General features: G+C 35.9%; 2 protein-coding genes and 1 long non-coding RNA gene across 3 annotated transcripts; 2 read left to right on the top strand and 1 right to left on the bottom strand.

The window, feature by feature from the left end:
- The first annotated feature begins 451 nt into the window (after nucleotides 1-451).
- Nucleotides 452-16,583, top strand: LOC125662437 (carnosine N-methyltransferase-like). Its single transcript, XM_048894652.2, has 8 exons — nucleotides 452-591; nucleotides 689-890; nucleotides 5,611-5,774; nucleotides 6,281-6,421; nucleotides 7,368-7,546; nucleotides 11,023-11,136; nucleotides 14,562-14,665; nucleotides 16,013-16,583. Exons 1-8 carry the CDS (start codon nucleotides 479-481, stop codon nucleotides 16,127-16,129), a joined length of 1,134 nt encoding a protein of 377 aa, XP_048750609.2. The 5' UTR covers nucleotides 452-478; the 3' UTR covers nucleotides 16,130-16,583.
- Nucleotides 16,584-18,430: 1,847 nt separating this feature from the next.
- On the bottom strand, nucleotides 18,431-20,263 carry LOC125661860 (uncharacterized). Its single transcript, XM_048893984.2, has one exon. It carries the CDS (start codon nucleotides 20,107-20,109, stop codon nucleotides 19,330-19,332), a length of 780 nt encoding a protein of 259 aa, XP_048749941.2. The 5' UTR covers nucleotides 20,110-20,263; the 3' UTR covers nucleotides 18,431-19,329.
- Nucleotides 20,264-21,062: 799 nt separating this feature from the next.
- LOC125648936 (uncharacterized) lies at nucleotides 21,063-22,934 on the top strand. The gene is made up of 3 exons (XR_008797928.1): nucleotides 21,063-21,433; nucleotides 22,387-22,471; nucleotides 22,605-22,934. It is a non-coding gene; the product is annotated as an uncharacterized LOC125648936 (long non-coding RNA).
- Nucleotides 22,935-23,453: the final 519 nt, after the last annotated feature.

Raw genomic sequence — 23,453 nt, 5'->3', positions numbered from 1 at the left:
TTTAGCATATGACATATTCTCATGCATAAATGTATATAAATATGTACGAATATTTTCTTGAAAATTTGTACCATACACTTTAAATTCACCAGATGGAAATATGAATCTCATATTTTCACAAGGATCAATTGGACCAGTTTTCTCCATTTTACAGGCAATTTTGCAACATAGGACTTGTATATTTGTAGTCATTTTTCTTTGATATTAAGAGTATATATGTGGGGAACAAATTGATAATTTTAATTGGGGTTTTATGGGGTTCAATGTGGTATAACCTTAGACACACAATTTCGCATCAAATTACTTGCCCAACACCTTTAAACATGGATATATTGATTACTATGCTTTTATGTAAAGGAACAAAACCTAAAAATCATTTGTTTTAAAACTAATTATCATTGAAATCAGTTTTAGTAACATTGATCGCATTACCGATTTATATTTTAGTCGGGTTCGCGATTTTGAAAATATAAGCAGCATGGCGGACGATGTGGACGAGGTAGAAAACTTTCAAAAGAACGACAATGATGATGATGATCAAGCGGAAAGAGAGCATTTTATCAGGATTCTTAACGCCTTTAAGTTTTACAGGTTATAATTTTAATAATTCTGAGTGATAATGATAATGAGAATTTATCTTATATTGAGAATTTCTAAACTTATCATGTTAAAATTCAACGTTATGCAGGAGTCATTCCATGCGGCGAGTGTACATGGCGGAAAAATCTTTTAATGGTATTCCACAGCAACACCAGAAGTATATCCCACATTTTCTGGACAATTTGAAGACAATACAAACATGTATCAGCCATAATTATGAAATCATTCGCCTCATCATCAAAGACGCAGAGTACATGTTTGAAAACAAAACGCATGAAGCCGATGTCAAGGTTCGTTTATTTCAAATGAAAACCTATAGAATTAAAAATTTGAAACGTAACCAACAACAAATCATTTAATGGCAGGTCATGGTACAGGGTTTTGACACAATTTGAGCAAACTGGTATATTTAGTATATATAATGTGAAGGGAGCCAAAAATTCTTGGTTGCTTTCTTCAAACTCTCAAACTTCGGTTTGGCAATACTCAGATTGTGTCAAAACCCTGTGGGACGTGGTATTAAATATATGGAGGTATTAAATGATAATCTGGGCTAGATATATTAGGACTGACACAATCACCGAGTCTCGGAGCAATTATGTCTGGAAATTTACATTCAGATTCGGCCAGTTCTAGCAATTTTAAATGTGCACTTAGTTGACACTGTTATTTGGTTCAAATAAGTGATTTGACTGGAAGTACGTCCTCATTTGAATGGAAAATTTAGTGACTTTGTATTTTGGGATTTTGATACCTAGACAGTAAGCAATGCAAAATTAACAGTGATAGAGAGTTAGTTTAAAAGTCAAATCACTTATTTGAAGTGAATAGCAGTGTTGATGGGTGCATAGAATCACCAAAATTACTGCTAATCACTGAAATTACCAAAGAAATGACCAAAATTACCAATATTCATCTATATACCATCTAGTCACACATCAAATTTCATGAAGATTGGTAATGATTTGAAGGAATTGTTTCCATAAAACCGATTATTGTGACGTGTGAATCTGAGTTACTTCCCTTTACCGACAGGTACTCGGTAAGCGAACTATAAATATTAAACCAGTAAGTTCCAAATGGCAATGTAAAATTGAGGACAAATATCTTATTTTATCTACTTATCACACTATATTGTATAAATCAATACCATGAATACGATATATAAAACATGGGAAATAACTTGTATAAATTTACGCTTCACATTAATCGGTTTAATGACCGTAACTCCTTTAAATCATTACCAATCTTCATGAAATTTGATGTGTGATATAGATGGTATATAGATGAACATACACTGAGGTAATTTCGGCCCCTTTATTGGTAATTTCGGTCAATTCTTTGGTAATTTCGGTGATTCTATGTACCGGTGTTGATTGCTTGAAATGGCCGATTCTGAATGTAAATTTCCAGACATGAATTATGAAGGACTTGGTAAAGGCATCAGTCCAAATATCCCACCCAGCCCAGTCTCAGCCAAGATTTAATAGCTTTTATGAAGAGGAGTTTAAGCATTCAACAAAAATACCTGAGTGTCCTCGCACTCTTATTGTGTTTAGCAGAGCTAAGAAAATGAGTATATAGTCCTGCATGCAGGGAGGGTACCAAATTGATCGTAATGTCATTCAAGAATATTTTCTATGTTAGAATTATAGATTGGATAAAATTTTGTGAAGGTTCAATTAATTGAAATACGTGATTAATTTCAGTTTTAAATAATCAGTAATGGGACAGTTTAATCAAATACTGGGACAGATTGACAAAGATTATTTACCCTGCAAACATTAATTTAGCCAAAATTTTGGATGGATTGAGTAAGATTATTTACCCTACAGAAGTCCAATAGGGGATGGTTTGACTATTTTAGTGAACAAATGGACAAAAGTTTGTGGGACAAATTGATTACATGGACAGTTTTTCTAGGGGCCAGATTGACAGATACACAATATACAATTACCAAATTCTCGAAAATGTTCATATTTATTGTTTATGTTCATGGTAAGTTTTCAGTTCATTACCATGGAATCAAAGGTTTAAGGGCTGGGCAGTTTAGTTTACATGTACTGAAGGAGCAAAGGAGATCAGTCACAGTTTTCAGTAAAGTTTAGTGTGGAATATTTAGAAAAATTTCATAATCGATATTCGATAATCAGTCATAATCGTAAGAACTGTGTCGATCAATGATCAGTATAATCGGTATTTACATGTAGTTGATAAATGTTTATTATTTTGAGAGTTATTTCTTTTTTAATTCGTTTTATGCCCGGATATGTGCAACATACACACATCTAGATATTAGCCAATTAGGCCTAACGAGGAAATTGAAATATGTTTTGAACTGTTTTCTCTTGCCACAAATCAAGATTGGCTTTACATTTAAGAAAAAAAATCCAGACGTCTGACTTGGGTTTCCCTGGGTTGGGACATGCGTATATACATATCAAGTTATCAACTAAGCAAAGATGCATCCGAGTGTTAAATCTGCTTTTATATCAGAGCGGACTCCATATTAAAAAGTGGGATTTCAGCTAATGTTGCTGTTTTGCCTACCTTTATTTCATGGATATAGATAGGATTCAGTTATCGAATGAGTATTCTTCAAGTTAATCATGACTACTTTGATGCGATTGAAATTTTTTGTATTTGTGTGCTGATGTCATGTGCAAAGAAATCAGATGGCAAGGAGGCACCCTAAGTCAAAGAGTTGATGCTTCATTTGTCAGTGTTAGAACTTTTTACATGGCAATAGCATCAAATTATTCATGATTGATGTGTAGAATAATCATTCGATAAATGAATCCTCGCATCTTGGAAAGTAAACCCGCAAAATAAAGATGTAAAAGGTGGGCCAAAGCAGCGACTAGTCCAAAATATCTGACATTTTCCTGGGTTTTTTTTTTATGATTTTGATATTTACTGTGCCAGCAAAGTAAATATCAAAATCATAAAAAAGCCAGGAAAACGTCAGATATTTTGGACTAAGCAGTGACAATAGCTGGTGTTGCTGAATTCCTACTTTTCAATATGGAGTCCACTCTTGACTCTCCCCACACATCTCGTGATATAAAGGCGGAGTTAACAGTCAGAAGGCGGGTTTAACAGTCAGAATAATCAACGATCAGAACAATTTCTAAGAAGGATTAGTTAACAATCAGAAGGCGGGTTAATAGTCAGTAGGCAGGGTTAATAGTCAGTAGGCAGGGTTAACAGAAGAATCTCAGATTAATTATCAACCAGTGTACAGGCGACAATTGATTATGGAAAATAGAATCAGAATCAAAGAGCAAAAAATGATCGACAAGTCACAATTGATTGTCGGTGACAATCGTTTCATCACTATTAGTTACGTTTTACATTTTTTGACTCTTTTGTAAGAACTGTTAGATTGATTTTATCCAATTTTTCCCAAAGCACCCTTAAAAATAGGAGATGGAAGTTATACAAATGAAGGCCATTCCAAAGTAGATGATTAAGAAATATTGAACATAGCCTGTATTTTCATTATAAACTAAGAGTCAGGTGTGTTAAGTCCGTGAGTCCCAAGGTAAGGACAAAACCACAATAGGTGTTTAAAGTTTTACAAGGTAAGGACAAAGCCACAATCAGTGTTTAAAGTTTTACAATAATATACCAAATTGAATTTATAGAAAATAGAAAACTTTCTCAAGAACTACAAGGTGCAATGTTAAATCAATACGTGTACATGTATTTGAGATTCATGTACAGTACAAGCAATTAAAAAAATTAACTACTAACCGGAGATCGTCTGCATGTTACTAGCCCGTGAACTTCTGACAATACAATATAAACAAAAAGCTGTTGAAATCAATATGTAAAAATGGTCAGTTTTATATCTTGCATTATTAATTTGTTTGGTAGTTTCTGGTCAATTGGTGAATAATTCAGCTTAATCACGGCTTTTGACTTTTTCTGCACATAATGTGAACCACTCTCAAGTTCAAGAAAATATAAAATTTTCTTTGGACCTTTGGATTTCACAATATCTGAATACTTTTTACAGTACAAGACACTTTTCTCTTCATCAAAGTTTAACAATGGTCATGTGTCCTCTGTGTCAGCAAATGTTTTCTCTTCCTAATTGTTGGGTGAAAAGAAACGGGTAAAGATAATGAAGACAGTAATCAATCTCGTAAATCCTAAAAAGAAAACAAAATTGAGAGCAAGGCAAGCACGGATCTAAGCGGTTTTCAAGTTTTTCATGGAACTGACTTGTTATCAATGTGCAATGCTTATATGTTTAAACACATTGCAGATCTTGATTTGGTGACAAAGTTGAATCATGTAAGCTCAGTTGATGTAATATTTGACAGTTGTATAAGGAATAATTGTTTACTTTGGTTTAGATTTACAGGACAGCTAACAGGTCTGTACAATCTGTAGCTCCAGGCCTGGGTTTCTGGAATAAAACTTAAAAGTCGAAACTTGGACATAAGTCTGAGATTTTACTAAAATTTTGACTGCTCAAATAAAAGAAAACTCAAACTTGAGGTTTTTTTAAAAAAAAAATTTGAGAAATCCTAGCCAGGTGTCGGGTGATGGTAGGTAATTGCACACCCCTAATTGTAGTGGACACTCAATTCTGTTCACAACATTGCCCCCAGGAACTAGGATTTGGTCACAGTAAAGCTTCAGTAGGGGTTCAAACTATCTGGAAAAACTCTGAAAGAATCTTTCTAAAGAACTACAAAGATACAACATATAAATACATCATGCATCCTTTTGTAGATGAAGGTTTTTTACATCATAACTGTAGGGTTTTTGGCAGGGTCAGTTAAGACGCAAAGGCCTCTTGCTATGATAAATACTTAATTGTGTTTGAACTCTCAAACTGATGTCCTGATGTACAAATTTCATTAAGGTCTTCCATACACAGTATGATATCATACTACATATGGTGCAGTAAAAAAAAAACGTTACATACTTTGAAGCATATCCCTACAGCAGAGGTCATGTGATTATGTTGATGTGTGTATATTACTATTCAAACAGCCAGAGGAAAACCTCAAGCAGATGCCCCCCACCAACTTTGACATGGACAAGGTCAAAACGACCTTGAAGCAGTTTGTCAGAGACTGGAGCACCAGTGGGGAGGAGGAGAGAAAAGCCTGTTATGATCCAGTTATAGCAGAGGTCAAGGACTTATTCAAAGATAGGTAAGAGTTGGATTATTGTTTCCTGTATAGGTCTAAGAAAAGAGACATCTTGACTACAAGGAGACTCTAATCTGATACTATTCAATATCAACACTGTGCAGTCCATACCATTCATAATAATGGTATACACTTTTATACAAAATTTGGAATATTGTCATAAACATTTTTACTTTTTTTCTGTATTGAGCATGTCCGGATTAGATAAGCTTGATGCATTTACAAGAGTTTGAGTTACCATGATGGCTTTCTTAGCAAATTATATATCATTACTCTGGATTACCTTTTATCTTTCAAGTTTAAAGATGTCATTTTTCGTGAACATTCAGTTTGTCTATTATTACATATACAAATTTATTCATAAGAATAATATTTTTGTGTCAAGTCAACATCGTGAATTACATGAAAATAAAGTTCTCAAAAATAGAAGGTGAAATATATACCCAGCAAGCAAAAGTGTTACCTGTGTATCAACTGATGTAATGTCAGCCTCCACCTTTGTTTTTCAGAGATCCGTCCACCGTTGCAGTGCTGGTGCCGGGGGCAGGGCTTGGGAGACTGGCGTTCGAGTTGGCCAGGTGTGGGTACCGTTGTCAAGGAAACGAATGGAGCCTCTTCATGCTGCTGGCCTCCAATTTTGTTTTAAACAAGTAAGGGTCAGAGGTTAATGTCATGTTTTAATAAAAAAAAAAAACCAAGTAAGGATCAGAGCTTAATCACTTAATCAGCCCAGTCTGTAAGCATCATTACATATTTCGTAAATTTAATATTACAAGAATCAGAAGTCATTCATGTAATACTGATTGTGTAATTGTCTGGGGAATTCATGTTCTCACAATTTGACATGTATGAGCCATTTCACGATGTTAAACATGTACTGGTGTAAAATAAGGAATCTACTGTATCCTACAGTAGTAATGAATGAATGGATGACCTCTAAACAGGACAAGGTCATTCGTTAGTCAGTCCGGGCACGAAAATTAATTCCGGTGACAGTGATTTTTTTAAAGACCCATTTTCGGTCCGAATAACGACCCTTTCCCCTCCCCAAAAAGACCATTTTTTTCCCAAATTAACTTGCACTTTTCCCAATAATAAAAACTAAATAAATAACAAGTTTTCCCAATTCGAAAGCAACAGAACCCTTTTGAAAAATGTTGAAAAATCATTGGGTGAAAATTTCTGTGTGAAGAGTATTTTCGTGTACTGAGTATAGTTCTAACATTCTTACTGATACATGTAATAGAATTTCTTCAATGGTAAATACCGAGGTAGCCTGTAAAAACTCCAGGTCTTGTTTACATTGTCCGTGTTACATGTAGAATAAGACCCTGAAATTCTCCATTTCCATGTCACTTCTAGCAGATATAAGCAGACAGGACTTATTGAGACATTGTTATTTCCCTTGTATTAGATATTGACAATTTGTTTATGTGTTGTTTATATCCATACTGCAACTCTCCGGAATGCTGAAAATGGGAGTTTAACCACATCCATGTATGTTTTAATTCATTAATTAACACACAAATACCTTTGGTAATTTCGTTTTTATACTGTAACATTAATATAACATTTCACTGTTTGAATTCAATTCAGATGCACAGAGGTCAATTGTTTTACTTTGTATCCTTGGATACACCAATGGACGAACAACAAATTGTCATCTGATCAGACTCAGCCAATCAAATTTCCAGACATTAATCCCAGTGACCTTCCGCCAACCTCTGATTTTTCAATGGCTGCTGGAGACTTTCTAGAAGTTTACCAAACTCCAGGTAATCTATTGATCAGGTTTACAGGTAAAATATTCGTAAAAAGTCCACAAACTGAGTGTAAGAAGTGTAATAGTTTTATACTCATTCAATCACAAATGTATTATTATAATAGAATTTTTTAACAGCTATCTGTATGTTTTAGCTCGTTTACATTTATAGCGACTTCATGGCAGATGTTCTGTGATTGCAGTTTGTGTCTGTTAAATTTTTCGCTTTTAATTTCATCTCCAAAAGCAATTTTCAACTAAACTTCTCTTAAAGTATCCATTAGTAATAATTTTGGACAAGACATATTCGCCCCCCCCCCCCCCCCCCCCTCCATTTTTATGTTGTTGAAAAGACGATGCTACGTGCCTGTAGGCCTCGCACCGATACAGCTCCTATTCGGAACATGCAGGACACCGCAAAAACAATTGCTAGGTGGCTACAGTGCATTTTTGTAATTTCTGTTCTAAAGTACACCCCCTCCCCCCAAAAACGTAGAGCGCGGAATACAGATACGGACTGTGTAATGTACAGCAGTGCTTTGCTTTTTTCACATCTTGTTTTGAACATTGAAGAGAATTTATGCATGCGTCAAATTTTTTTTAACTACATAGGTGAATTCTTATTTATAGAACATGATGTAGTATATTCGTTTATTTTTATTAAGTAAACTTTGAATCAGTCGTCAGTACAAATGAATATGTTAAACCTTGTCTAAAACTAAATTGATTACGTTTTTTCTTTGAAATCAAGATGAAATTTTATGATTAGATTGTTTGAATTAAAACAAATAATATGTATACAGAACATATCGAAGGGAAAAAAACCCATTGGAAATGTAGATATATTGATATGATTTTTAAAAATACTAGTAGATAAGGAAGTATTCATTCGTGATATTTCTTTGTTATACAAACATACATGTACAATAATTAATCCAAAAAAAAAATATGAAGGAAAAAAATAAGGCGATTTTTGGACTATATATCTTTTCAAAAGAAAATATTTTATCCTATATTTAATGTAATTTTTCACTCCCAATTCGACAGTCTTAAAGTATCAGCTTTTATCAGAACTATCCGCGATAAACTAACAGAATATATAACAATGGAAAACGTAGTGAAGAAATGTGTTAAAAATTCCGAATTTTCACAAATCAACTTCAAAGCGCTGTGGGGAAAAGGGTAACGTCATCATTCAGTGGCGAAAGCAAATGCTACTGTTACGTCATAGGTGGCGTGATAGGCAAAGAGTTAAAACCAGGTCACTGACTTTTCATTAAGAAGGTATCCGTCTGTCTGTTAGCTTTTTCGTGTCCGACCCGTAACTTAAATACTACAAGGCCTAGAATCATCAAACTTTGTCTGTAGATACATCTTGGGTAGAAGGTGTGTCACACATTAAAACAAGGTCACTGTGACTTTTCATTAAGGAGATATCCGTCTGTCCGTCTGTCTGTTAGCTTTTTTGTGTCCGACCCGTAACTTAAATACTACAAGGCCTAGAATCATCAAACTTTGTCTTTAGATACATCTTGGGTAGAAGGTGTGTCACACATTAAAACCAGGTCACTGTGACTTTTCATTAAGAAGATATGACCATATATGGCAAAAACTTGTTCGGCTCATAACTTGAAAACTATTAGACCTAGAATCACCAAAATTGGTCAACTAATGCATCTTGGGTAGAAGGTGTGTCGCATCCTACTTTAAGGTCACTGTGACATTTAATTAAGGTAATATAAAAAAAAATGTTTTAATGGGTACAATCTATACTGTTAACAATATGTGACGGGCGTATCATGTGCCGTGGCAGTGCACTTTATTAGTTAAAAGGTGACCACCAAGTATTCCAGAGTGACTGGGGGTGCAGAGGGCATATATGTCTATTTGTCTTATTATACCCCCCCGAACGAAGTTCGGGGGGTATATAGGAATCTGTCTGTCTCTCTGTTCGTCCGTCCTCTGTCTGTCTGTGCAGATTCGTGTCCGGGCCATAACTTCTTTGTTCTTTGACTTAGGCATACCATATTGGGCACACAGGTGGATCACCATGAGATGATGTATTGAGTACCTTCATGGCCTCTATATGACCTTGACCCTTGACCTCAAGGTCAAAATTAAAGGGTTTTTTTTTACAGTGGATTCGTGTCCGGTCCATAACTTCTTTGTTCTTTGACATAGGCATACCATATTTGACACATGAGTGTATCACCCTGAGACGATGTGTCATGTACTTTCATGACCACCATATAACCTTGAACTTTGACCTCAAGGTCAAAATTTATTATGGGGTTTTGACATAGTCATACCAGAAGACATGGGTGTATCACCATGAGAATATGTGCCATGTACATTCATGACCTCTTTATGACCTTGACCTTTGATCTCAAGGTCAAAATTATAGGTTTATACCATGGATTTGTGTTCAGACTATATCTTCCATTTTCTTCTACAAAGGCATACCATATTTTTACTCTCAGGAAAGAGGTAATTCATACCTATTAACAACACCCTTTGGGAGATTGGGGTAAGCGGGGGGTATTCTTAGTGATCATTACTCACAGTACCTCTTGTGTAAATCTTATACATGTAGTAGTAAATGAAGATTGTTAAATAAATCATCTGAAGATGAACAATTGGACACCTACATTTGATTTATTAACACAAATTGTGAGCTGATTTGTCATTACATGACTTGTCAAAATGCAACTAGCAGACAAAGCAGTTTCTAGACTGTTGATTATTGAGATGCCAATTTTGACGTCGCTAAATAAGATCATGAAAAAAATCACTCACTAGACAAATCACAGCAAGATTCAGCTGGGCCACAATATTTTGATTTGATGTCAGATCTGAAGACAAAGTATCATAGTCAAGCTGAATTGCACAGAGATTAGCACAAACATTTTTATATTTCTGGGGTTTTTTTTATTTCCATATAATTATGATATATGTCAATGTGTATAGCAAAGATATACACATGTAAATATATAGTTTTAAAAGGCATGGCTTCAATTTGTTGTGAAGATGGGTCATATTTCTATTTTTTTGCTCTTGTAGGAGCTTTGCATTGAGGAACAATTTTTCAAGTTAGAATTTAATTTTGTAGAAGCCATGAATGTAGGGCAAGAAAGGTACAATAAAGTAAGGGTTTTAAAGTATTTCACAATTAGTGTCCCAGGCTTCACAGTCTTATAGGATCAAGGAAACTGGTGAGCAATGTAGCTTATGGCTGCTTGCTATGTGGAATAATGTATGGTAACAGTATTGTCTTTAGTCGAGCCTTTTGTTTACACAGATGTGTGTGACTTCAATAAAGCCCTTTGTTGACACAGATGTGTGTGACTTTAGTAAAGCCTTTTGTATACAGATGTGTGTGACTGTAGTAAAGCCTTTTGTTGACACAGATGTGTGTGACTTTAGTAAAGCCTTTTGTTGACACAGATGTGTATAACTGTGTGACTTTAGTAAAGCATTTTGTTTACACAGATGTGTATGACTGCGTGGCCACAGTGTTTTTCCTGGACACAGCTCACAATGTCATTTCCTACATAGAGACCATCTATAATATTCTTAAACCAGGAGGTTACTGGGTCAACCTAGGTAATGTATTGGATCCAAAGTGGTGGATCAAGAATTTTCTCTTCCTGTAAATCTATTGGGGCAATTAGATTTTATGAATCCAAGAAATTGATCAAGATGGTGATCATAATCCATCTACTCGAAACCAGGATCGTAAGGTAAGAGAAAGGGAAGGACCTGAGAACAGGGTTGAAATGTTGATGAATAGCAATCAATATTCAGAATTCCCACTGGTCAAATTTCTCATTTCTTAGTATGACAACAGTTTATTTATCATTTGAATGATTATGTCAAAGTCAACATGTAATTTAAGACTAAGACCAAAACAAATATCAAAACATTAGCAAATACAATGATAGAACCTCAATGTTACTTGTATGTCTGTTTGAATGAATGAGTATTGTTGCACAATGTGTATTGTGGTTAACTCTCGTAAAGGTTTGTCTTTGTCACCAAACGTACCGGAGGACACATCATGTTGACAGTGGTAAAATATGTACAATGACTTAAGTAGCACATGTCAGAGAACTGTCAATAGAGAACTGTCAATAGAGATCCTTTGATAGGGAATCGTTAATAAAGAACCATCAATATTTGTGATTAGTAAACCATTCTTGTTGAAGCATCTGACAGTCATGGCCAATTGTAACACATTTCTTTGTGAATGACCTCGATCTCTCGCTATTATTATTACTGGAGCATTTCTCTTCTGGGCCTGGGGCTTTGAGACCCTGTAAAAAAAAAAAAAGGCCACATGCTGCTCCGAGGCTCGCTCAGTGTAAATCACATGTACATGTTTTACACTATGTAAATGATATGAATCTTGGTCATTATAGCGTTTTTTTCAATACCGGGTTACAGATTTTGAAATACAAAGAAAACATGATGATGTTCCAGAAAAATATGTTTTGCTATGTAGGTGACCAGGTATCGAAAGGTAATTTTTCACTGGAAACATTACTTCAGGGTTCGAAATTAACTCATGTCCGTAAGTCTGAGACTAGTAAAAAACGTGTCGGACTAGTGAACTCTCTATAGCACTAGTCTGTACAGACTAGTGAAAATCCGGAAATCAATCTTGAATATGGTAAAGATTTTTAGTAAGATTTGTCCGAGTCTCTTAGATGTTTGAACTTATGGTCGATTAATTACCTGCATGGTTAAGTGTTTGTGTGACTATGACATCCTGAGCTTCCAAACACATGGAGTGCATTCGAGACCGCTGTTCTTCGAACATGCACAAATGTTTTCCAGACTAGTGAACATCAACGGTGACTAGTCCGTACGGACTAGTGCTTGAAAAAGTTAATTTAGAACCCTGTTTTGTATTGCTTATAAGAGTTATGAGATTGATCACTGTTCGTTATCTTCACCTTTCATACTGGACGGACTAGTGAAATGCTTTGCGGACGAGTGAACATCAATAATGACTAGTCCGTACGGACTAGTGCTTGAAAAAGTTAATTTCGAACCCTGTACTTGCATTGGGGAGTGGGCAAGTTACTGTCCACAACCCTGTGAACTGTCAATAGAGTTAAGTTACTGTCCACAACCCTGTGAACTGTCAATAGAGTTAAGTTACTGTCCACAACCCTGTGAACTGTCAATAGAGTTAAGTTACTGTCCACAACCCTGTGAACTATCAATAGAGTTAAGTTACTGTCCACAACCCTGTGAACTGTCAATAGAGTTAAGTTACTGTCCACAACCCTGTGAACTGTCAATAGAGTTAAGTGAGTAGCTTCATAGTTATTTTTTATTGCAGTCCAGGGATAGACATTAACTTTTCTTCGGGCAAGTAAACTCGGAAGTTTTACTTGTCCGAATGAAAAATTTAGTTGTCTGAAAAATATTGGACTCAAATAATCCTGTCAACCAGTAACTCTAATTATCTCTCTCTGTCAATTGGTGATACAGTACGATCTACTTCGCTATAATCTGACGATTTGGTAAAGAAAACAGCAATATATGGAGTTGGACTTTATGTTCTAATATTTGATATTCATCAAGCTTAAAACAATTATTATAATAATCACATTTCCTACTTAAATATTAAATCACTTGCACCATCAGACAAGTTTGTATTGAGTTTCACTTGTCTGAACTGGGTTTTCACTTGCCTCGGGCAATCGGATCCCTGCAGTCTCTTAGTAAATTATTTAAGAACAAGTATAATCAAATATTGATATGAACAAACAAAAGAACAAAACCATATAAATATTACTACACTCAATCTACTCAAATGTCCTTTCAGATATGTTCACTGCAAAGATTGATTTTATCTTGCTTAACGTCTCTCTCGAGAATTTTTCAATCAAGACATATGGAGACATCACCAAGACCGGTGAGAGGCTTCAAATTTAGGCCTATGCCCGGCCATTGAGCAGTGAGGGATCTTTAGTGTGCCACACCTACTGTGACACGGGGCATCCGGTTTTAAGGTCCTCTGCGAGGACCCGTGACATTCACACCTGATGCTGAGTGTTTGGCGATGGAACTGTCACTACCTGTTTTAAAGACTTAGGTCTGTCGTGGCCGGGATTCGAACCCCGGCCTCCTGCATGTGGGGCGAATGCTCTAACCTCTTGGCCACCGTGGCTGCAAAGACTCAAAATGTTAATTTTAAAAAAAATTTAAAAAACAAAAACGGTAGCATAAAATGGCTCCAAAATGTACTGACAATTAATCTCAACATAGACATTAACTTTCTGATGTTCATCTTTATATACATGTGTAATGTGGTATCGCACAAGCCTCTTGTCCCTGATTTGACATGTCTATGTCAGAGTTATGTCCCCATACACTGGAAAGTCCCCAGGAAGAGATCGTTGCCTTTAATCTGTTGTTCATTCATCAAGTGTTAGCTTCAGTCCCTGTAAATCTGTCTTATGTTGGACCCAGAATGACGATCACTGTGGTGGGGAAAGTAACAAATCTATGTGATTATGGTACCTAGGCCATCATTAAAAATATTTTTGTTTGATGTACTTCGACCCACATTTTTCAAGGTGGGTAGGTAGATAGGTATTTTTTTATTATTTTTTTTTGCAGTATCGAAAAAATTGATTATTGTCATAAAAACGCAGACTTAGAGATTTATTGATGTTTTCATTAAACATTGGACAAGACAGATTTAATAATTATTGCTATAAAACATTCCTCAAAAAAGTTTCTTAGAGAATATAAACCTTTAAAATGAAGCAATGTCTTTTCCCCTGGAAACCAAATTAAAAAAAAAATTAAAAGTACTGAAAAAAATGATTGGGTAGGGGCGATTTTCACGGGTCAGTCGGAGTACATCAAAACAAATCAATTTTTATTTTTGGCCCTAGTCAGAGTTAGTATTGTTCCAGTATTAACTACATGTAAATCTATGTAATCCTCTCTGTTCAGTACTGTATGTAGATCTATTTACATACCGATTTATGTAAAATCGCTTTCCACAGGTCCTCTTTTGTACCATTATGCTGACATTGAAAATGAGTCGTCTATAGAACTGAGCGCTGAGGAAGTCTTGAGAGTGGTCGAGAAGGTTGGATTTGTGATTAAGGTACCTCAGTACTACTGTCTGTTCTTAACTGTAGAATTTATTGTTTGTACTGTGAATATTGCATGTTGACCCATTTGGCAAGGCAAATTTGTTATCCCCTTGCTGGGGATACAGTAATTTACCCATGTATGTGTTGAGAAAAATGTGATGAACACCTTATATTTATATTACAAATCGCATTTTCCTCTATGAACCAACCAATTTTTGCATGCGACACAATCCGTTCACATTGACTATGAATGAAATATGAACTAGCTTAAAGCACGCAACTGAGAGAGCGTAATGATTTGAAAAAATACAACATGTGTTACAAAGATCTGGCAAAGTCTTATCTCGGATTAAGATTGTGAACTTCCGTGGATTATCATCCCAATCTTGTGGTCTCCTAGCTCCAGAATACAGAGCACCGTGCAATGTTGATAAAAGGCAGGGAAAGACAAAGTGTGACATCATTTCCATGTTTTGACGTACGTCACAATACGATTGTGACAGAGGCTAGGAGTTCGTTTTATGCAACAAAATATTTCCTGACTTAGACAAGCAATGTAAACAAATGTTGATTAAGTAAATGAATATCAATATAAGAAATGAACATCACTTTTGAGCTGTTCATGGTCAATATGAACGGGTTTGGATTTGAGGCAAATTCTCTGTGAAGTGATGTTCACTTCTTAAATAATTAGTGTCATTTCACTGATCAGACAAGTATTGGCCTCACACTTGCTACAATGATAAAAAGTGGAAGGAGAAATATCCCATTCAATTTCTAGATCAAAAGGTCATATGTCTGTAGCGGTCAACCGGTTTTTATCGCTGGTGGCCAGATAGCTCAGTTGGTAGAGCACCTGACTAGAGATTCAGGGGGCACGGGTTCGAATCCTATTCTAGTCTGTTGCATTTTCTCCCTTCGTGTTACATTTGGTATCGTAGACCAGCCCCTGGAACTGACAGGTGAAAATGCCTGCCAGGGGATTAAGATCCTGGGTTGATGTCTTCAAGTGTAAAGAAATTTAGAGAGGGAGGAATGTAGCGGTGAGCCGGGTTCGATTGCCGTATTATGAATCAACAATTCTGCTCTGCAAATGTGTACTTCATGTCTCCCAAGGCAGGAATAGGTTTATACATTGTGAAATTGTGGGTCTCCGAATAAGCAATCAGACAGTTTGATGTTGGTTTGTGTTTAAAACTAAAGACTACGATTTTTACATGATGAAAAAAGGGGCCTCTACATTTATCCATGAAGTTTACACTAACAGCACGGGGAGAGCTGGATGTAATGAGTTACATTGCTTTCATTTGGCTCAGTATATATTGAATGTGACTAAATGTGTAAATCTCTGTTTACAGAAAGATGCAAAGGAAATTTCCAGCACGTACACCCAGAACCCCGTCTCCATGCTGCAGTATCGATATATCAGTGTCATGTTTGTGTGCCAGAAACCACACGAGCCAAACTCCTCCTGATATCTCCACCACAATCATCACCATGGTGACAAACAACCATTTCATGGTGTCACGCCATGATCTCCATGGTTACCATACTATGAATATGGAATTCAGTGGCGGATCTGGAAGGGGGTTACAGGATTAGCAACCTTGCTTTGGTCGAACGTTTTAAACAAAAACTGAGTATTTTGTGCCATGTTGGGGTCTGCAATCCTGCTATATGGGGTGGAAATGGTTCATAACCCTCTCTTCAAAATTTTCTGGATCCGCCTCTAGAATTTATTTGAGAATTTTTCATGTCCTTCAAATTTAAACTGATACTTAAAGGGAGAGAACTCTGTTATATATTTAAACTGTAACCAGAAAGTCCTCTTCTCCACCACTGAACTTGAAGAAAAAATTTCTAGGTTTTTTTTTTCCTGATGAACTTGGTATGAATGTTTTGTAGGAATATTAAAGTTTTTAAATTCAACTTTTATTTTTATTTAGATTATTGAGGGCAGTACATTGATATATACGTATGGACAGTACAGTGTATCTAGAGTGACCAGGTGTCACTTTCTATGTCTCCGGTCAGTGTCACTTTCTATGTCTCCGGTCAGAGTACACCAAGGAAATCTATTGTGATCTGTTCCTGTCTGTTAAAAGGGTAAACACATCAATGAATATTGTATAGTGGATGAAAATTTGAAGACGTGCACAATAATTGTTCACATCTACATCCCATTCATAAGGAAACAGCTGTTATAACAGTTGGTAAAGATATCGAATGCAAAAACATTGGAAATGTAAGTATACTGCTATATACATATACAAATGTATATTGTTAAAAAAGTCAGTGCTTATATGGAGAAATAGGATACCTTGAAACATTAAAAGTTTATTACTGAGCAACAGGTAAATGTAAATAGTAGAAGCACACCAGTGGATTATGTCTATTGAGGTGTATACAGGGATTACTATCCAGTGAGGTGTAAAAGTGGATTAGTGGACAGTGAGGTGTTTACAGGGGTTAGTGGCCGTGAGGTGTATACAGGGATTAGTGGCCGTGAGGTGTATACAGGGATTACTGTCCAGCAAGTTGGATTAGTGGCCGCGAGGTCTGTACATGGATTAGTGTCCAGTAGCTACAGTCCACATAACTGGTAAACCTGTTCAAAGTATTTTGTTTCAGGTCCTAACTTTGATCATGGAAACAGTAGCCCATGATGTAGTTGGATTACACAGGTTGCTTGTGAACCAGTTCTCTGCTGACCAAGATAGTCAATGCACATTCCCAATTCTATAATGGAGAAACAAACACCACTCTTGATTGCAAAAAAATTGAAGACATTCTGTTTTATTGAGCTTGAAAGGTAATCATTGAACCAACTTTCCATATTTTTAGGGGGTTGTGATTATCTGTTGTTTAGAATTTTAGACATGCTTTGAAATTGAGTATTTGAATTTTTATAAATATCCAGTTGATCATGTGTCATATTGTAAGCAGAAACAACCCAGTCTCTTGTTGAAGAAATTTGGAGCTGTACTCTACATTGATGTAACAAGACAGACAAAAGCTTGATCCCTCACTTCTCAATTAATTAGATCTATGGGAGAGGTGACATGTGGAGAGAACATGTATTAAGCATTTCATCAGCAATATTAAACAATATGTGTTTGTGAAACACAAATGCCCCCCCCTCCCCCTCCCCCGATATTGGCCAATTCCAAAGATGGCCAAGGTCACAAGGACAAATATTTGGTACCGGTAGAAAGATCTTGTCACAAGATATGCTCATGTGCAAAATGAAAGCTCTAATAGTTATGACAAATGTCTTTTTTTAAAGTAGGTCAAATACCAAGGTCAAAAGGTTAAGTACCCATGGAAAGCTCTTGTCACAAGGAATACTCCAGTGAAATATCAAAGCTCTAGCACTTACTGTTCAAAAGTTATTAGCAAGGTAAATTTTTTCAAAAAGTAGGTGAAACTCCCAAGGTCAAGGGTAAAAAATGTTGGTACCCGCAGAAAGGTCTTGTCACAAGGAATACTCATGTGAAATATCAAAACTATAGCATTTACTGTTCAAAAGTTATTGGCAAGGTTAAAGTTTTTAAAAAGTAGGTCAAACTTCAAGGTCACATGTCAAAAATGTTGGTATCCGCGGAAAGGTCTTTTCACAAGGAATACTCATGTGAAATATCAAAGCTCTAGCATATACTGTTCAAAAGTTATTGGCAAGGTTAAAGTTTCAGACAGAATGACAAACAGGACAAAAACAATATGCCCCCCCCCCCCCCACCCCCCCAAATACAAGCTGCTAATAAAACAAGACTGTGTACTGTATATGTATATAAGTTCTTTTTATTTTCAAGAAGGTATTTATACTTGAAAAATGGTACATACATATAAATTACAACCTTTCTATATACCCTTAGACCACAGAATTCCTCTGCATGATGTGAAACGTCAAACAATAATTTATAGATACGTGTATTATGAATTAAGTCATTTTAAAAATTGGAGTCTCTCTGTCCTTAATAAAATAAAACATGTCTGCAATGAAGTCTGCACACAAGCTGAATTGCAATATAAGCATACATCATTTCTTTGTACATATATACCTTGTATATTTTTGTGAATGCATTTTTCTGTGATTTTTGTCTTGTCCTAGTTGCACAACTTTAACAAATGTTCAGGGCTTTATACAAAAATAAAATTCTAACAAATAAAAAAACAACTTATGAAGCATGTGTAGGTTACAATTACACATGATATAGTAATGGTGTTATGTAAGAGTTTGGATGATGCATTTCGTAACATACAATGAAATATTCATGTTCAAAATTTATTTGCCTGACTAGTGTGAAAAACTTGAAAATATGCTGTGGTATATTCTCAATATTATTTCACAATAATATAACAATGCTACATTAAAAACAATATTGATGAAAGCAAACACAGTTGTTGACCTACAAGTACATCATCAAAAACTCAGATATATAAATTAAATATAAATACTAGGGCGAGTGTTAATCATATCATTTCCTTTTTCTTGATATCTGTATAATAAGTAATTGTTTATACCATGTGACAAAAATCAGCATTAAATGCAAAAATTGTAATCAGCTGTGCAGCATTTCATGACTGGTACCATAAAAAGAATATCAAGTTTTAAAGGATGCACCATTAAATAGGCTGAAGGAAATTCCACTACTTTTTGTGGCATGTAAAACATTTATTTCTTCCCAACTGGCTTTGGTGGTTTGAAAATTCCAATTTTCCGAAGCTTGCGCACAATCATGGGAGCACAGGTCAAGGTTATCCCTATACGAGGTACAGCAAACATTTTGTGAACTGCATAAGCTATTACAAATGTACTGGCACCAGCTGCGACACTTGAATCCAAAATGGCTTCTGAAACACCTAGCTTACGGAGAATGCCGATGACATCAACTCCCATGGACACCAACATGTAGAAAAATCCCAGGGACGTCAACGCAATGCAGATATGGAAAATAATGACAACAGGGCCGTATTCCTTCACGGCCCGCTTTAGTTTCTGCCTCTGTGTCAACTTTTCCTCATCTGGCTTTGCTCCAGTCTCTTGGTTATTAGTATCTTCATTCGTTTCATCTTTGAACTCCTTTCTCTCACTAAATACAAATACCGAAGTTGAAAACTGTCTATTCACGTGTGCGACATTAATCCCATTTGGCTTTCGACTAAGAGACAGAGTGTTGCAGGAATCGCGGTCTTTTGTATGAAATGTAGCATTTGTAACATGTATACATCTTATTCCACTTGGAACACAGGACGCAAATTTCGAATGAGATTTTTGAAGTGGAAATGTGTTGGTAGGACAGCAGTTTATATGACCCTCTGTCCGTGTGAATGTTCCAAAACGTGACCAACAGAATCGCATTTGCGGGAAAATTCTATTTTCCTTTGACATGACATAATTGCTTTCACATTCAATAGACTTCAACACGCAGAGTCTGGATCTAATTCGGTGCATTTTTGTTGGATACCCAAGACATTAACTTTCCAAGCACTTGTTGATTATTTAACAGTCAACTCGAGTTAATCGAGTTCATCATTGTCAAATGTGAGCTTAGCACACGATGGCTCCCCTGAAATATATTAAGCGTTTGCAAGATCAATGCAACATACTTCCTAATTACAGAACCGTATTGGTGGAGATAATATATATCCGGTTTCCATAAATGGGTCCTTCTCCACGGTCAATAACGACCATACTTAATATGATCTAGTAAATGGATGGTGAGATTTTTATAATCATTGTGTCATATCACAGGCGCCTGAATTTCTGTCAATAAGTCGCTCAATAAAGCCAAAGATCGAAAAATCCTACCCCCTTGCGTACACTTTCTCTTTATAAAAATATGAAGTAAAAGTAATCATTTGCAGCACACATTTTTAGAAAATTAGATTTTTCTTATTTTTACAAAAGGCTGATAACTCTTCAAAGAGTCTCATGTGTATAAAGGTCGCGGCTTCTAATCATTTACCAGCCTGAGCCATGTGAATTTCATCTACTTTACTACCATCATTGTTTAACAGATATAGACATTTATATGTTGACTTTAATCCTTTAAAATTGTTAGTCCCGTGGGTATTCGGGTTAGGTCCTTGATCAGTATACCCCTTGCTTGGGGTGTTCCTTTGGATGAGACGAAAAAAAACGATCGAGGTCCTGTTAAAGTGTGGCACGGGTGAATACCCCCCCCCCCCCCCCCCCCCCCCCCCCCCCTGCTCAAAGGTCGTATAAGCGCCGAACATAGTCCTAAATTTTGAAGCCTCAGAGTTTCACTGACAGTGGTGACGTCTCCATATGAAACATTCTCAATTAAGGTAGAGACGGATAGCAACCACGTGATCAGTAAAAATCGTGTATATTCACGTGAATTTATTTTCCGGAATTCCGTACGCCGTCATAAAGTAGTTGAAAAACATAAAGGGGTTCCGAAAGTACAAGTTGTTGCTGTGACTGACTCGATGATTGAGGGGGTCGTCTCGACGAAAGATAGAGACAGTTGGCCATAGTTTAGATTAGGAATACGTCAATGTAATAATAGTGGACCAAATGTTTCGTCCGTGCAGAATGGCACTTTTTACCTCACGACCATGCATAGCTGCGCTACGTAAACAATTTTACAAAGTTGTTGATGTAGCGTGATCGTGATGTCCGACTCCGAGTACGAGTGCTGCGAGTTTCAATACTGTTTATGTAGTCATTGAGAGTTTAAACAAAGTTTCTTCTGAGAAGAGAAATTCGATGGATGCATTCAACGTGGATAACGAGATTATAATTTCGTTTGGTAAGTGAAAAAATATGGCAAATTAAATTTGTATTCAACCCACTTTTCCTCTGCTATTTCACAACGTGATTTTATAATAACATCTATAAACACACAACTTGGAGATGTTTCATTTTCTTTGCATTTATATATTCCATATGTGCCCAAAATAGAACTCCTACAAGCTCATGTAATTGTAAATGAATATCATGTATATGCCACATTTAAAAAAATAGGGCTCTCAGCCTCCCACAAGTTTTTTTTTGGAGGGGGGGGGGGGTGTTGCACTAAATTTCTATTTGGTATACATGATAGTACTTATAGTATCTTGAAATTTCATTGACCTAAGATATATTTCAAATCTGGGGTTTCATGTTTCACACAAGCATGAAAGTCTACAATTTAAAATATTAATATTTTGTAAAATCACAAGTCCCCTCATAGGCAAATGTATGTATTGTATGAACATAAGATATATATGTTCTTCTCTTGACCCACACTTGGTAAAGGAGACATGTCTGATAAATCTAGAGTTGACTTGTTTTGATATTATTAGAATGAACTGACAGTTTATCGTATGAAAACATATTTGTCATCTCATATTGCAATATGATAATCGTGATGTTTATTCACCTCATTAAGGGGGGGGGGGGGGGGTATGGGGTATGTACAGTTTAAATAGAAGTTAGCTATAACAATATAAAGTAAATAACAATCATTCAGATGTACTACTACTGCAAGAGTTCACATTGCTGCACTGCACACATTTAACATAGTGTTACATATGTAATACTGATTTCAGACAAGATTTTAAAAATTAACATAACAAATGTAATTTTCAATATATCAGTATTTTAAAGTTCACTGAAGATGCATTGAGACACACAATTTTAAAATTGACATTGTCTGACACAGTATAATTAATGATTAATACTGACTGTGCAAATATTAATTATGATGATTTTTTCCCTAAGTATCATCCTAAGGACAAGTGCAAGTTGAAATGGATTTCGAGTCAACAACTTCAACAGCAATTTGCCTTGAAAATCAGCAAGAAAGGTACAGTATTTTCTAAGATATAATTGTTTATTTTAACACCAGACATTTGTAAAGGCTGTTCTTAGTATATTAAATAATCATATTCATCTTTTTTTTTTTTCAATATTTGAATATACAGAATATATTTTAACAGGTACTTCATTTACATTGATGATGTCATATCCCCTGAACCCCACAACTTTACAGGTTACAGAGAAAATTCAAGAACTTCTGCACAATGTGGGACTCGGATAGAATCAATAATGTATTTGTGAGCCCAGATATATTGTGCAACATACTAAAGTGTGAATTTAGTTGAAAACAAGTACATGTACTCATGTATACTATTATATGTCTTTCTTAAAGACAATAATATTGCATAAATGTAGATGAAGTGTCATTGTTGATTATTCTAAGTTTTTGATATATCAAAATCAGTAAACATTTCTAAATGAAAATAAAATACCAATTTTATAACTTTTAATCAATGTGTTTGAATTTCTCATTTTCTAACACCCCCCCCCCCCCCCCCCCCCCCAACACATTCAGTGCATATATACCGTGAACTTGGAGAAATTACAAATAGATAATGCAGTATGCATGCATTCTGAGTTATCCAATAGCGAGTTTTTGTTTCAGTGTGAGACTACAAGTAGGACTCATAAACTTATGAAGATACATATATATTTGTGAGAGCAAGATAGCTGATATGGGTCTCGAGATCCATGGGTCGAGCCTCGGTGGTGGTCTAGAGGTTAGAGCATTCGCCCCGCATGCAGAAGGCCGGGGTTCGAATCCCGGCCGCGACAGACCTAAGCCGTTAAAACAGGTAATGAAAGTTCCATTGCCAAACACTCGGCATCAGATGTGAATGTCACGGGTCCTCGGATATGATCTTAGAAACGGATTCCCAGTGTCACAGTAGGTGTGGCACGCTAAAGAACCCCCACTGCTCAATGGCCGTAAGCGCTGAGCAAAGGCCTAAATTTGAAGCCCTTTACCG

This window comes from Ostrea edulis, chromosome 8, assembly GCF_947568905.1.
Source record: "Ostrea edulis chromosome 8, xbOstEdul1.1, whole genome shotgun sequence".
NCBI lineage: Eukaryota > Metazoa > Mollusca > Bivalvia > Ostreida > Ostreidae > Ostrea > Ostrea edulis.
Note: the sequence above shows the minus strand (reverse complement) of the source record. Positions and strands in the feature narration are given on the sequence as shown.